The sequence below is a fragment of the Equus quagga genome, chromosome 21 (assembly GCF_021613505.1).
Source record: "Equus quagga isolate Etosha38 chromosome 21, UCLA_HA_Equagga_1.0, whole genome shotgun sequence".
NCBI classification, from domain to species: Eukaryota; Metazoa; Chordata; class Mammalia; order Perissodactyla; family Equidae; genus Equus; species Equus quagga.
In genome coordinates, this window is record NC_060287.1 from 11,255,187 (window position 1) to 11,271,359 (window position 16,173).

Below are 16,173 nucleotides of genomic sequence, written 5' to 3' on the forward strand. Positions count from 1 at the left end.
GTAGGGCATTTCATAATAATAAAGCGTAAGTTCATCAGGAAGATATAACAATCCTAAAATACATGCACTTGAAACAGAGAAGAGAGTATGTGATACATGAAATAAACACTTAGGGACAGAAAGGAGAAACACACAAATCTATATTCTAATAGGTTTCCAGACACTTTTCTTATTAACAGAAAGAACAAATAGAAAATTACTAAGGACCTGAATAATGCTCTCAACTAATTTGCCCTAGTATTGGTAGAACATTCTACTCCAAAACAGAAAAATGCACATATTCAAGTGCACAAGGAACGTTCACTAAGACCAAATGCTGGGCCATAAAATAAGTCTCCAAATTTAAAAGCCTAAATTCATGCAAAGTACATTCTCTGATCTCAGTGAAATTAAATTAGAAATCAGTAACAAAAAGTTATCCGGAAATACCCCAAACATTTGGAAATTTAACAATACAATTCTAACCTCTGCAAAAAAAATCAGAAATCCTTAGGGGAAGTAGAAAATATTTTTAACTTTATGATGAATGGAAGTGTAACATAAAAATTTGTAAGATTTAGCTAAAGAAGAGCACAGAGGAAAATTTATAGCTTTGAATATGCTATTGGAAAAGAAAAAGGTCCAAATAATTGATACGTTTTTATGTTAAGAAGAGACATAAAAGTAAATAGAAGAAAAAATAGCAGAAATTGATTAATAAAAAAGCAAATAAAACTAACAAAGCAAAAAATTTGTACTTTAAAAAGATTAATAAAATTGTTCTCAAGACTGAATAACATGGGAAGGAGGGGGAGAGAGACAGAGAGGGAACATAAATTCCCAGTGTTTAAGAATGAAAAAGGTAACATTACCATACATTCTGCAGACAGTACAATGATAATAAGTAGATACTGCAAATAAGCACATGATAGTAAATTCAGCAATTTTGATGGGTTGGAGAAGGTCATGGGTAGGCAAAACCCCAAAATCCATTTACTACAACCAACACAGAAGAAATAAAAATTCTGAATAAATCTAAATTCATAAAAAAAAATCCACAAAGAATAGTCTAGGCATACATATCATTGCTGAATTCCAGAAAATATTTAAGCAAGAAATAACACTAGCCCCACAAAAACTCTTACAGAACCTAGAGGAGGAAGGAATACTTCCCGATCCATTTTATAAAGCCAGCCACCCTGATTCCAAAACCTGACAAAGACATTAGAAGAAAAAAAAATTACCATCAATATCCCTCATGAACAGAGATGCAAAATTCTTTACCAAATGTTAGAAAATCAGATTTAGCAGTATCTGTAAAAAGCATAATATATCTTGACCAAATGAAATTTATCCCAGGATTGCAAGGTTTATTTACCTTGGAAACTATTCAATAGAATTTACCACATTAACACAGATAAGGAGAAAGAAAAACAGATGATTATCTGGAAACACTCAGAAAAAAGTATTTCACAACTATTAAAATAAATTAGTGAAGTTAGTAAGGTCACAAGATACAAGGACAATATAATTAAATGCATATATAATATAGAAAAGCTGGAAAAGAAAATTTTATAAATCCACTTATAACAGTGTAAAAAAATCAAGCATTTAGGAAAAAGTTTAACAAAACATATGTAAGATCACACACTGAAAACTGCAAAATATTGTTGAGAGAAATTAAAGGATTCTTAAATAATGGAGAGGTATATCATGTTTCAGGAGAGAAAGACTCAATTAAAATGTTTATTTTCGCAATTTGATGTATAGATTGACTGTGTTTTCAATCACAATTCTAATATAATTTTATAGAAATTGACAAGCTGATTTGGAAAGTTTATGGAAAAGGCGAAGCCCTCGAATAGCCAAAACAACTTAGCAGCAGAAAATGATGAAGTATTCACACTACTTGATTTCAAGTCTCACCAGAAGCTACCGTCCTCAAGACAATGTAGTTTGGCATATGCATAGACATGTAAACAAATGGAACAGCACAGAGAACCTAGGAATGGATCCACGCGTACATGGTTAACTGGGGAAAGGAAAGTCGTTTTAATAAATGATGGCTACACAATTTAATACCTATATGGAAATAAGCCTCCGTCCTCAAACCACAAGCAATTAAGATGTATTCTAGAACTAAGCATAAAAGCTAAAATTAGAAAGATTCTAGAAGAAAATACAAGATTTTCTTATATTTCTTATATTTTTGCTATCTAGAGGTAGGACACAATAGCCCAGAAAGTACTAAACATGAAAAAAATTCGATAAATTGTAGCTCACTAAAATTTACAACTTTTGCTCATCAAAAGACACTACTAAGAAAAAGAATAGGGAAGCCACAGACTAAGAGAAAATATTTGCAATACAAATATATGACAAAGAACTTGTATCCGGAACACATAAAAAACTCCTCCTAATCAGTAACAAAAGACAGACAATACAATTCTAAAAAGGCAAAAACTTGGAAAATTTATGAAAGAAAATATGTGAATGGCCAATAAGCAAATGTACACTCGACATCATTAGTCATCAAAGAAAACTGAAGTTAAAACTACAGTGAGGTACCATTTTATACTCACTAGAATGGCTAAAATTACAGACTGGCAACATCAAATGTCTGTAACAATGTAGAAGAACTGGAAGTCATTTTCTTTGCTAGTGAGAGTATAAAATTATTCAATTTGAAAAAAATTTTTAGCAGTTTCTTACAAAGTCGAACTATACCATTCGTATTACCCAGAAATTCCACTTCTAGGTATTTCTCCAAAAGAGATAAAAACATATGTCCTCAAAAAGACTTACACAAGAACATTCATTCTCTCAAGAGAAAGCAGAGAAACAAAATATGGTTTATTCACATGATTGAATACTGCTCAGAAACAAAATATATGATTTGCATAATACATACAGAGATGATCTCAAAAACATTATGTTTAGTGAAAAAAAGCCAGACACAAAACATTATATTCTGTATGATGCCATTTACATATATTTCAAGAACAGGTAAACATGATCCATAGGGAAAATTTTTCTGTAATGATTTTAATAGATTTAATAGAGATTTCTTATTTGGGATAGTATATTTGGATTACAAAGTTTCTTTTGTCCTGTTTCTGATTAATTTTTGACATTTTTCTGGCTAAGAGGAAGCATATAGATTGGAAACATAATGCACTTTCTTCAGTAACTGTCTCATTTTCTATTATATTTTAATGGCACCAAAAATGCTAATAAACAATTGATTACAAATAATTTTTAAACCAATTTTCAGCATTTGAACTCTTGGTGATCATAATTTTAAGAAGTCTGTGAGACTCTTAAGAGCATGAGCAATTGCTAAGCATTTTTGTAAGAAACTCTAGGCAGTTAACCCATTTGCATATATGATGTGTACACTTTATCTCTCATATGTGCTTATCTTTCTGTTAGGACGTGGATTCCAAAAAATAATGTACCTTTTATCAGTTGACTGATTGTAAAGCACAGACCACATAGATTGGTACTCACCAATTATTATTGGCTGTGGCTCACTTTTTACTCCAACTCCTGCACTGGTACTAGCTGCAACCTCTACCCGGTATTGAATACCTGGGAACAATCCACCAATGATTACAGATCGAATGGCTGCATCCACAGTTTTGTTGATATGGAATCGTGTTTCATTCCCCAGACACCAGATCTACAGAAATGTAATGTGAATAACAAAAGAATATAGAATAATCCTTTCTGGTAATTAAACTATTATAATTGATTAAATACTTTTTTAAGAATTACCTATTTTCTAGGTTTTTAGAAGTATTTGTGAATAACATTTTCTAAAGCCTAATTTCTACAGTTTATTTATATGTATGTATATGTATATATGTGTGTATATGTGCATTAAAGAAGGAACAATAAGGAAAGCTAACAGTATGACGTTTTTCTTTATATCTTACAATCAACATTGAATGCTCATAACACAAGAATTCCCTTAACACCACTGGAAGGTGGTCCTTGGTTGCAAACAGCTTTTGGGTACGGATTAAAACACATAAATTCCTCTGCTTAATTTATTTATCAAGATTTATTATGCATATAATCTATTAAAAATATGGTGATTATGAGTTGTAATATCCAAGCTATATAGATACACATCTAAGTAATTTATATTTCATTTAAGAAAATATTAACTTACACAAAAGTAGTTAACAAGATTAATTGACCTAAGTTATAGGTATTGATTGAGATGAAATTAAAGCCAATATTTACATTGACAGCAATAAATCTTAATATTGATAAAAACATATCTACACACACACACACACCCGAGAGAACAAGCTGGTGGGAAGTCTTTCAACGTTGATTTGAAAGAGCTAGGTTTTTACCTCAAGAAGAAATCAAATTTTAGGGCACACCTTCTCCTGGGATACAGAAATCCACTACTGTAAAATGTGCTACAAAAGAATTCCACTGTACCTAATTGTATTCATATTATATGATATTTCATAATCTACGTCTAGATGCATAAGTAGGAACACACATGGTTTGTTTCTGAAACAAGTCAGTCCTGAATCTTTTTCTTTAAAATAATTCCTGTGAATTTTATATTTCTTTTATTTATACTATGATACCTGTGTTACTAATGGAGGAATATTTAGCCCTAACAGATACAGACACTTCACCACCAAAATATGGCAATCTCATATCAATGAGAAAGCTTAAAACTTATGAAAAAAAGTATCAGTTGTAAAAAAAAAATTCAATATTTAAATAAATGGACATTTTGGATATTCAGTCCCAGATGATACAAAGTAAAATCCTAACCTCATTAAAACACACACACACATACACACAAGTAGATAATTCTTTGACCTTAAAACAATGGGTCCTACCACTTGTAAAACTTTAGAATCTATATAATTATGCTATTCTAAAAGCACTTACTCTTATATTTCTTACACACATTTTCTTTATAATGTGATGGGAATAATTTTAAAATAAATACTTACGCACATTCTGTCCATGAGCTTAAGTTGGCCTTTAATTTAAGACAATTCTATTTAAAATGTATCATTTTTATTTTCGAAATAACAAAATTCAATCTGCAGTGTTTTGAGTGAAATTATTCAGCATAATTTCACACAGTGAGTATGAATTTCTGCTGTGAGGTGGGATGTCTAGTTTCCTATTTTAATAGATTTATTTACTATGATATTGTCAGAATTCTACAAAACTTATTAACAGTGAAAAATCATAGTTTTGCAGTTTTACAAGGTTTAATGAGGCATTCTACTCTCACATGTGGTCTGATCACATCGCAATTAATCAGAACCTTATTTCTCAAGGTTAGACATCTTCTGTCTCTTAAACATCAAACAATGGCAGTGAAACAATGGATATACAGTTTCTAAATAGCAACAAATTCACTAGCTGAAAAATGAGATAATCGACTGTTTTTTGTGAGTTTTTTCAAAATTTATTTTTTCAATGGCTCCCTTTTTCCAAGAGAAATATTTTACAAAATCTCAATAAGTTGATAAAAGAGGAACATAGAAGGAGTGCTGGGGTTGCCCACCCTCCTTTCCCCACCTCAACTCTCTAAACTCCGAGAAGTATCTTTTTCTGAGAAAATAGTTTAAAGATGGTCACCCTGAGACACTGACATCCAGTAATGAAGATAAAGGCAGTTTCGCTACCTACCCTGCACCCCATCTCTAAATCTCTGAGGTTCTGGAGTCACATTATAAAGAAAACTACTCCACAGTCATGGTTTATTTGTCCAACTTAGTGTGCATTATCTGTGACCTTGGAGTTAGGTGCTAATCCCTATGCATTTGTTTCTTTACCTGTTGGACAAATATATAAAAAAAACACTTTACACTCAAACTCAATGAGAAGGCCACCAGAGATGTACTTCACCCACGTGACACTGAGACTTCTCTGGGAACCTTTATCTGCGAGCCTTCCTTCTTCACCCAGGCCCTACCTTATATTCTTGGATAATTCCATTCTGATCATCTGGAGGAGGAGGATCCCAGGAAACACTAATACTTGTGCTATTGTGGCTTCCAACTGTCAGCACAGTGACAGATTGTGGAGGGGCGCTTGGGGCTGCAGAGGAAGTAATTAGAGTAAACACAAACTGTAAGTCTCGGTGTGCATTAATGCTGCTTACAGATTATGAATGCAAAGACAAGACGCGTGAGGTTCCAGTTTCCAGTAGTTCTGAATTTGCATATAGTGCTCAACAGTGACAGTTTTTTAAAAACGTCTTTTAAATATAACGGACAGATTTAAAGCAAACATAACAGCTATGGTAATATGTACTCAATAATAAATTTAAGAGCTAACATTCTAATGAGTGTTTTCTACATGCCCAGAACTAAGCCATGTGTCAGATTTAATTCTCACAATAACCTTAGGAAGTTAAAACAACTCTTATCTCAGTTTTACACATAAGGACACCAAAGGCTTGTGAGAGACTTATCTAAGTTAAACATTGAAGCAGAATTTGAACCCAGGTATGTCTGATTCTAGAACTTTGATTCTTTTGACTGTCATTGGTTCTCTTTCTGAAACAGATACTGCTATCAAAAATATTCTGAGAGGTCGTATTCCAAAATTTTATCAATCAATCATTCTCTCTGAGTGGTGGCATTACAGACAATTTTGGTTTCATTTTAGTTTGTGTTTCATAAATAAAAACAGAAACACAGCGATAAGTTTTACCAACAGAGAAAAAATACTTCTGTTTTCATATTAGGAAAAATAATTGACTGTTATAAATTGACCCATAATTTAAGATTTAAAACTTATTTTATATTGATGGGCAAGAAACTCTGAAGATATAAATGAAAACAGCTCGTGTTGGGTGAAATGCGAAATGGACAGATTTTAACTTCCTAAAATTCTCTTCCTTTACCGTTTCTCCTATAACTAATTATAACTAAAAAATGCTATGTTTGCAGGAAAATCTATCAATTCTCAGTGAACCGCTGAGTTTAAATCAAAGGCAGAAAAAAGTAAAATCAAACTACCAACAGTTAAAATTCAAAGAATTTTGTGGTGTTAAAGTATTTTTATATAAAAGGATTAGTGTTTTCGTAACTCTACACAGTTTAGTCCTCTAAAAAATATGTACAGTTGAGTCATAAAAGATATTTTAAAAGCCTATTAATGAAGTCTCCCATGTTTGGTAAATTTGTCATGACATATTTCACTGACGTATGGCCATATTCATTGAGATATAAGACACACAGACACGTGGCCACAATACTGCTCTTTATTACTCTTCTCTGTGATAATATTGCTCCCAAATATGGCACAATGAAATAAATCGAACCACTGGTCTACAAATTTTGTGGTTATTAAGTAGACTTCACTGAAAAATAACACTTAGGAGAAAACTGGTTTCTCATTTGCCTTGCTGCTGGCTTGGAGAGAACACCATGCCTGCTTCCTGACAGCTCAATTATTCCGGCACTTAGCTTCTTTCTACAGATGTGAAAGAACCCAAATGGCCACCCATCCTTTCCAGACAGAGCCCAGCTGAGTTCCATTTGTTACCTTCAGAAGGCTACGGAAATCGGAGATGAATGTACAACCGGATGGTGACAAATGTCTAATCCAGAGGAAAAGTCTGACTGCAGTGAAATTGATTTTGGAAGTCTGCTTCAAACGTAGCATTCTGTATTAAATTCACCCACCCCACTCCTTAGTACTATAAACTTTCAACATAAAGTAAAATTTAATGGTGGATAAAGATACCATTATTAATTTTTAGTATATTTTTACTTTACTTATCATAAAAGTAGATTAACGATGCCTTTAAAAACATGCTCTTCTGCCCATGTCAGTGTATCCCACTGTTAATCAATGTGAAGGTAACATTTTTGGCCTGTTACTTATTATAAGATATGGATAACTTAAAAGCTCTTTGGTCAAACGTGAACATTTACATGTTAGCACGAGCAACCTACATACATTTTCTTAAGGCTGCTCATATCAATTTATATAAAATATGTTTAGAAAAAAGGCTTTTTTTGGGGAGCTGTGTATAAAAAATTAGTAGAAAATCAAAAAAGGGGGAGAATTATTATACTTGGCATCTGACTTTGTGTACTTTGATGATACTATTATATAAGCCTGTAGTTCGGTGAAGGAGACATTAGTAAGTGGACTAGTTGAGTCCTACATTAATTTCACATTCATCACAGATTGACTTCAAAGTATCTGTAGGCAGGAAAATTTCCAAAAGAGGGAGGAGGAGGGAACGTCACTAAGACGAATGCTATTGCAAGCAAGTAAGTGGCATTCCCAATTGGGAATTATGAATCAGACTGGCAGACCCCAGAGAAGGGAGCTTATAAAAGAAAATGCAATACCTCACTCTACCAAAAAAGAGGAGTGGCAGTGAATGGCCTGTGTTCTTGGGTTTCCAGTAGCCTGTCCTTTAACGAAGCCAAAAAACAAACAAGATTTGTACTAGCAAACAAGACTTGGGGAAAATGTTTACTTAGGAAATACTCAAATTACTAGAACGTCATTTTTTTTTTTGAGTTGTCAGATTCTAAGGAATTCTCAGAATAAAAGGGGGAAATGACACTTCTGGATTCACTTTTAGATTCTTTCTTGCTACTCTTCAAAGGAACATGATAAACTAGAACTTCAACAGAAACTGGTTTCTTTATGCTTTAAGTTTGGTTTGTGTCAGAAATCTGAATACTGACCTTCTTCAGTAGTACGAATTGTTTTAGATTCACTATCCATTCCTTGGAACTCATTAAAATACGGTCGTACTTTAATTTCATAAGTCACCCCCTTTTTCAGATTGACTAAGACAGCACTTCGCTCAGTTGGGACTTTGGCGTCTAAATTCTGCCATGTTGATGTAGCCTGCAGGCCTGAGGTCTGACGATACAACACACGGTAGCCTTGAATAAACTGGGGCTGGCGATCGACCTGAAAAACAGAGCAAAAAGCTTTGGAAACCTAAAGGAAGTATTTTAGACATCACAATGGATCCATCCTCATTTCTCTTGTCCCTATTTTGGTCCTCATTAACTATCATCTGAGTGATGCCACGGCTTTCTAACTCATCTCCCTGCTTCTAATATCCTCTTCCATTTTTTTTTTTATTAATGTTACGATAGATTACAACCTTGTGAGATTTCAGTTGTACATTTTTGTTAGTCATGTTGTGGGTACACCAATTCCCCCTTTGTGCCCTCCCCGCACCCCCCCTTTTCCCTGGTAACCACCATATCCTCTTCCATTTTTGAGTTCACATTGCTCCTAAGTCATTATTTCTAAAATGAAGAGTGGAAAAACTCTCCTGCATAAAATACCTCATAGGACCCAGATACTTACTTAATTAATTCAAATTCTTTGGATTACCCACCAAGGCCTGTCAAGGCCTAGACTTGCCAATTTTTCTAGCTTCATTTCTCATCAAATTGTTCTTATCTGTATTCAACAATTCCCCTTTGTGTGTTTTTATATATAATGTACTATTTGTCTGGAATTTCCATTCTCAGCCCTTTTCCACCCTCTAATACCTCCACTCACTCAAACATTTTTTGAGTTCCTACTAATAGGTGCCAGAAATTCTGCTAAACTCTGGAGATAAAAGCAGAGAATGAAAGTAGAGTCAGTCCTGCCCTCATGGTGCTTAGAGTCCAGGTAGAAGATGGGCATTATCCAATAATCACCCAAACAATGGTCAAGTTACACTCCTCACAAATAAACACAAACAAATGCTATCAATGAGATGTACAAGGAGCTAAGACAGCCTAGAATGGAGAGGAAGTTGACTGGATCAGGAAGGGGAGATAAACTTTCCCTGAAGAATAAGTACTGAGATCTGAAAGAAAAGTAGGATTTCTCCAGGGGAAGAACAATAGGAACAATATGTATAAAATTTGTGTGGCTGGAGGAAGCATATGCGAGATGCTAAAAGTCGTGGAGCTACAGCATCTGTTTTAAATGCACATGAAAAGCTCATGCCCATTAACACATATTAAATCAAAGACTTTTATTAATTTACCAAATCCTGGCTCCTTCAATAGTCCCACTATTGGCACAATTTGACAGCCGCCTTTTTTTTTTGTAAAGATTTTATTTTTTTTTCCTTTTTTCTCCCCAAAGCCCCCCGGTACGGGGTTGTACATTCTTCGTTGTGGGTCCTTCTAGTTGTGGCATGTGGGACGCTGCCTCAGCGTGGTTTGATGAGCAGTGCCATGTCCGCGCCCAGGATTCGAACCAACGAGACACTGCGCCGCCTGCAGCAGAGCGCGGGAACTTAGCCACTCGGCCACCGGGCCAGCCTCCTGACAGCCTTCTTGAGGCTGTCATTCATTTAAGGTTCAGAGGATAAGCAGCTGTTTTTAATGAAATCTGAGATTTTGAATCTGAAAGTTCATACCAAATAGAAACTTGAAAGCATTTTTGTTCGCTCATAATAATTACATGAAAAACGAATATATAAAAAAATGCAAGCTAAAAATGAAACATATTCTCTTTAAACATTTACTAAACAATCTTTATTGGAGTTTTACCACTGTTTCATTTTCTGGGAAAAAAGAACTTTTAGCTTTTTAAACATTTTTTAATGTCTTTCCATGTTTCTAGAAATGCTCAATTTAAATATAATTATCACAGCACCTTCTCCAATTAATATTCCATGTATTATAGTTTAACAGCCACATTCTAAGAAGCCTTTAACTTGACATCTTTCACTGTCAAAGTGTAAAACTTAATAGAGAAGATATGGCAGAACCTCATTTCAGGAAGGTTGAGGAGAAAGAGGAAATAGAGAAGGTAATGATGGAAACGGTTATTTTAGCTTTTGAAAAATTTCTTTATCCAGCTGTTAACACGTTATAAACAAAAGGTATTCTTCCATCTATTAACTTCTAGCATTTCTTCTTGACTTGCAGCATTTAAAAATTTTTTTAGCAAAGGCAGAAAATAAAAAAATACAAAAACCTCAATCAAAATACAGTGGAACAGAGAGACACTCTTCTATATTTAGAATGTCCAAACTAGAAAAGTAATCCATGAATTTGGTGGACGTGAGCATGTGTGTTTCTATGTATAGCTAATTCCAGTTTCGCGGATGAGTCTCAACCAGTAAGAATTCCTTCACCCACCTGACAGCTTTCTAACCCTCAAAGATTTTCTGGAATTAGTGCTATACTGGCATAAGGTTACGTCAAGAAAAAGTAAGCCCAGCTCTGATGCCAAAGCTCATGATCTTTGAGTCCTCATCCATGTTACCAGTTCGTGTTTCTACCAATGGACATACCTCTTGAAAAGTAGAAGTTGTTCTGACATTATAAAACAAGGCAACTAAAAAGCAAAAAGTTAAATTTATGAGAGTCAAACAGACATGCCTTTCATCAAAACTGTCAATGTTCAAAAAATCCTTACAGCATATGTTAAAACAACATTAAACTTACATTTTATAAACTTCTCTGCATTCTCTTTAAGTGAATTTATATACTGAAAGACAGACATAACTCACAATAATAGCTTGTTAATACTGAAAGAAGCAAGCTGTGTTTTTAAGAAGAACATTAAGCAGCTGTTTCCAGATGAAGGGAGTCTGTAAATCAGGGTAAATTGGTTTTACCCATGTTTGGTTTTCATTAATTAAGTGTTTTAGGGACTTTATGAAGCTAATGTTTACCACACAACATTGCCTTGCTCACTTCAGAGCACACTGCCTCCAACCTGGATCTTCTAATGGCCTGCTTAATAACTAAATAGTTTAGGTTGATTTTGTGCAGTTGCAATGCATTCTTTCCAGAAGGAAATTTGTTGTTACAGGTGGAAGCAAAAATGAAAATGCTGAACGTTACCTTTAAAAAAAAAGAGGTGGGATTTTTATTGGATATGCGTTCTACACCACTGACTTTTGGAGCACATTTTGACAGGTGGTCATTTTCAAGTTAAACCATATGCTTGTTACTAGTTTTATTAACATTCTGATTATAAGAAGGAGGATTTTCTTTTAGTGTTGATTATAGTCAGAGTCTGGCCACAAATCCATGGGTTTATAGAATTTTTAAAAATTAGTATTTTCTGAAACATGAATAAAGAAAGAATTGTCGTAAGGAAAATGTGAAATGATGAAGACAGCTTTGGTCTTCCAGTCATAAGGTCTCGAATGAGGTACAGCTTAGCCTCTTAAACCTTCTGAGCCTCAGTTTACTTAATTTTTTCAAATAATATCCACATTACAAGGGCACAGAAACAATTAAATGACTAAGTTTTAGAGATGCATGATGATAAAGCATCATTGTTAAGTGAGGGATATACTAAAAGTGGGGTTCCATATGTGGCCCTCAAATCAGCACTTTTACTGAAATGTTTAATTCATATGCTTAATATCTATCTTTTCAATTTGAAAAAATCCATTTAAACTGAAAATTCAAAGTGAATTCTCTTTGGTGGGCTCAGCCTGCTATGTGACTTATCTTTTCTTAGCTGAGTTCTGAAATTCTAGCACGCCAAAGCACTATTTCAACTCCAATAGAAGCTGTGATGCTTAAGGGGCAAAGGGTCTGTGATTCTTTTTGTCCTTGAACAAAAACAAAACTCCTCCCCCAAAAAATCTAAAATAATCATTAAAAAATATTTTTTTTTGAGGAAGATTTGTCCTGAGCTAACACCTACCACCAATCCTCCTCTTTTTGCTGAGGAAGATTGGCCCTGAGCTAACATCTGTGCCCATCTTCCTCTATTTTATATGTGGGATGCCTGCCACAGCATGGCTTGATGAGCGGTGCATAGGTCCATGCCTGAGATCCGAACCGGCAAACCTTGGGCCATCAAAGTGGAGTGCTCAAACATAACTGCTATGCCACCGAGCCAGCCCAAATCATTTTTAAGTAAGAGATTTATTGCTATTCTCTTTGTGAAACAGCCATTTTCTTGACATTTTTGCTTACTGTTATTATGAGAGCAGTCATTTTTAGGAAGCAGGCTTTGCTAACTATCGTTGCTTCAAGATTAGCCTCGCGTGGGGCAGGCGGATGGTCTTTCCAGTGCAAATGTCATACGAGTTTGGTAATTGAATCCTGCCAACCATTGGTAAACCACTTCAGCTGGCCCCAAATTTAAACACATGGGTTGGGGAATATATTTCTGCCCTCAAACCACAGCACAACTGTAACTCAAATACTAACAAAGTGATAATTTGTACAACATATACATTTAGCAAGTTGAAAATATGACACGAAAATAAAATATTTAGCTATAATTTCCTTGGCAACCGATCCCACCCCTAATCTCACTTGATTTCACTAAATTTACCTCTCCAATACATACTTCTCTCATGTGTAACTATAAATTCATGGAGATACCTTGTGATATAATTGAACACTTTCTTTTTTAAGATAAAAATTAAAATGTATGAACACAACTAATTTGATCATTGAACAGACAATTATTGAAAGGGTATTTCATAATAGATGCTCTGCTTTGAAAAAACAGGAATAAAACACAAACTCCAGACTCACAGAAGTCAAGCTCATGAGGGAGAGATATATGTAAACTAGTAATGACAAGCTACTTGGGATACAGAGATGAATATGACAAGGTCCTTCTCCTGGAAGAACTCCCAGACTACTGACCTGCAATCATGATCTAATTTGATTTATTCTTTTAAACTCAGTGACTTTTAAAGGGATTAACTTCGTAAACATAATGACTTTGATTTCTACCCAAATAATTTCCACATTTAGAAACAGCTTAAAAGAAGCCCCTTCAAAAGTCCCAACAGAGTAGACTTTTTCAATTGAGAATGAGGAAAAATCAGCTATTAAACACATAATGATTTCCTTGACTTTGTTAGTTTTGTATCTAGTCAAAGCTACAGAAAAATGGAAGAGGCATGGTGAATAATACCCCGACTGTGCCATTGGAAAAACGATGAGGTCATTATGCTCCCTTCACGAGAATAGAAGAATAGAAGTCATTATATGTCGAAGACAGAATAAGTCTATGAGAAATTATAGCAAAAATGGAATTAGAAACAATGTAATGCTAAATAATCATAATTACCCTTAAAATATTTTAAACTTAGTCTCATTTTTGTTAAAGTATTACACAATTTTCTACCCATAGGACAAAAATTTGACTGATCATGTGGTCTGGTTTAAGAAATAACAAAATGCCCCATCCAGGATCGTATGTCCAAATTCCACCATTAAAAGGTATTCCTTTTAAGTAAATATTTGTGTACAGTAAAGTGAAAAACACAAAAAACGGATTTAAAGTAAGGAAATTCTAATCCTATCTTTATAAATAGATGTGAGATACTGGGAACATTGTTCAACCTGTCTGCACTGGTTTCCTTTTACAACATTATAGACTTGGAATAAACAGCCTTAAATGTTATTTTAGGTTCTCCTGTTCTGATTTAATAACGCCTCCATGTTTCCGTATGTAAATGCAGATGAGTGGTGATGCCTTTTCTGGAGCCTGAGGGTAGAGTTAATCACTTCCTCTTTAATTGAAACCTGTCTATAGGCTACATATATATCTGTTATGGCCTTTATCTGAGTACTGTCCTTAAGGATTTCCATGTTTCTCTCAAGTAGATTTGTGTCTCTTTATATAGTGCTGTCCCACACGTAGTAAAAACTGGTCCTCAAAACATGCTAGTTGAACTGGATTTGTTCAATGGACTTATTACTGAGAGGACACTGGAATAATTTCTTCATTGTGTTTTATACTTCAAACATAATTAAGAACTGATGAAAAACAACCAGTTTTCCTTTCTTAACCTCCTTTGTTGAGGGATTTGATAGGAATGGGTGAAATAATCATTTCCCTAAAGAAACCTGGACTCAAAGAGGGGGCAAATCTAATTTTTTAATTTATAGTTATTTTTCCGTTACAACAACAACAACAATAATGATAGAGACATAATTATACATACTTTATAATTAATACTATAAGTAAAGTGAAATTTTTTCTAGGTGTTTCTAACTCAAATGTCCATACAGCATACAAGATCTAGCACATAGACAGAGAGCTTAAAGAAGATGTGCTCCTCTATCATCCTGATATATTTTCTTACGGATTTTTAGAGGATATAGTAGAGAGATCTTGGGCATAAGTGAGAAGTTGGCAATAACTGTATTAGGCACAGGGAAGAACATTATCTGGCTCTTCTCAAAACATAGACATACATGTTGACACAAATCATACACAAGTCTTAGTATTCTCCAATATAACTAATACTGACATTTGTATTCTATTTGTTGTTTTCACTGCAGTGGCTAACACATGATCAAAATATTTAGCATCTTGAAATAACAGTGGGGAGGGTGACATTTAAGAATGCATGGAATTGAACACTCTTAGTATATATTAAAAATCAATTTATTTCTTAAAATCCAGTAATTTTTTTACTATATATGTCAAATTGTTAAAATTAAATACATGTTTTGGTTCTGCTGGATGAGATTCAGCTAAAAGAATGTAAAGATGGTCGATTTAAATTCAGAAGAAGACTTCACCAAAATTAAAATCTTTCATGCTTCAAATGACACCTTAAAAAAGTAAAAACCCACACACTGAGAGAAAATATTTACAAATCATATATCTGATAAAGGATCTGTATCCAATATAAAAAAAACTGTTACAAGACTAAAATAAGACAAACAACCGAATTTAAAAATGGTCAAAGAACTTGAACAGACATTTCCCTAAAGAAGATATGCAAATGCTCAAAAGCACATGAAAAGATGCAAAATATCACTAAAGAAATGCAAATCCAAACCACAATGACGTACACCACTTTACACCCACTAGTATGGCTATAATGAAAAAAAAGACAGAGAATAACAAGTGTTGGTGAGGACGTGAGAGATTGGCAAAGATCTGGGAAAACTGGAACCTTCAAATATTGCTGGTGAGAACACAAAATGGTATAATATTTTACTTTGGAAAATATTTTGGCAGTTCATCCAAATGTTAAACAGAGAGTTATGATATTACTCAATAGTTCCTACATTTATACCAAGAGAAAGGACAACATATGTGGACTTGTACACAAATGGTCATGGCACCATCATTCATAATAGCCAAAAGTAGGAGCAACTCAAAAGTGCATCAGCTGATGGATAGATAAACAGATGTAGGTGATATATCTGTACAACAGAATGCTATTCAGCAATAAATAGGAATAAAGTACTGATG

At 34.0% G+C, this 16,173-nt stretch overlaps 1 protein-coding gene across 5 annotated transcripts in view; it reads right to left on the reverse strand.

Moving 5' to 3' along the window:
- The window catches only part of ROBO2 (roundabout guidance receptor 2), a 567,226-nt gene that overhangs the window by 68,566 nt on the left and 482,487 nt on the right, over positions 1-16,173 (reverse strand). For all 5 annotated transcript variants that reach the window (XM_046648104.1, XM_046648103.1, XM_046648102.1 and 2 more), the window contains exons 15-17: positions 8,691-8,922; positions 5,948-6,072; positions 3,490-3,661 (exon numbers count right to left, since the gene is read on the reverse strand). In XM_046648104.1, coding sequence (XP_046504060.1) covers positions 3,490-3,661; positions 5,948-6,072; positions 8,691-8,922 — 529 coding nt within the window. The remainder of the gene's footprint in view (positions 1-3,489; positions 3,662-5,947; positions 6,073-8,690; positions 8,923-16,173) is intronic.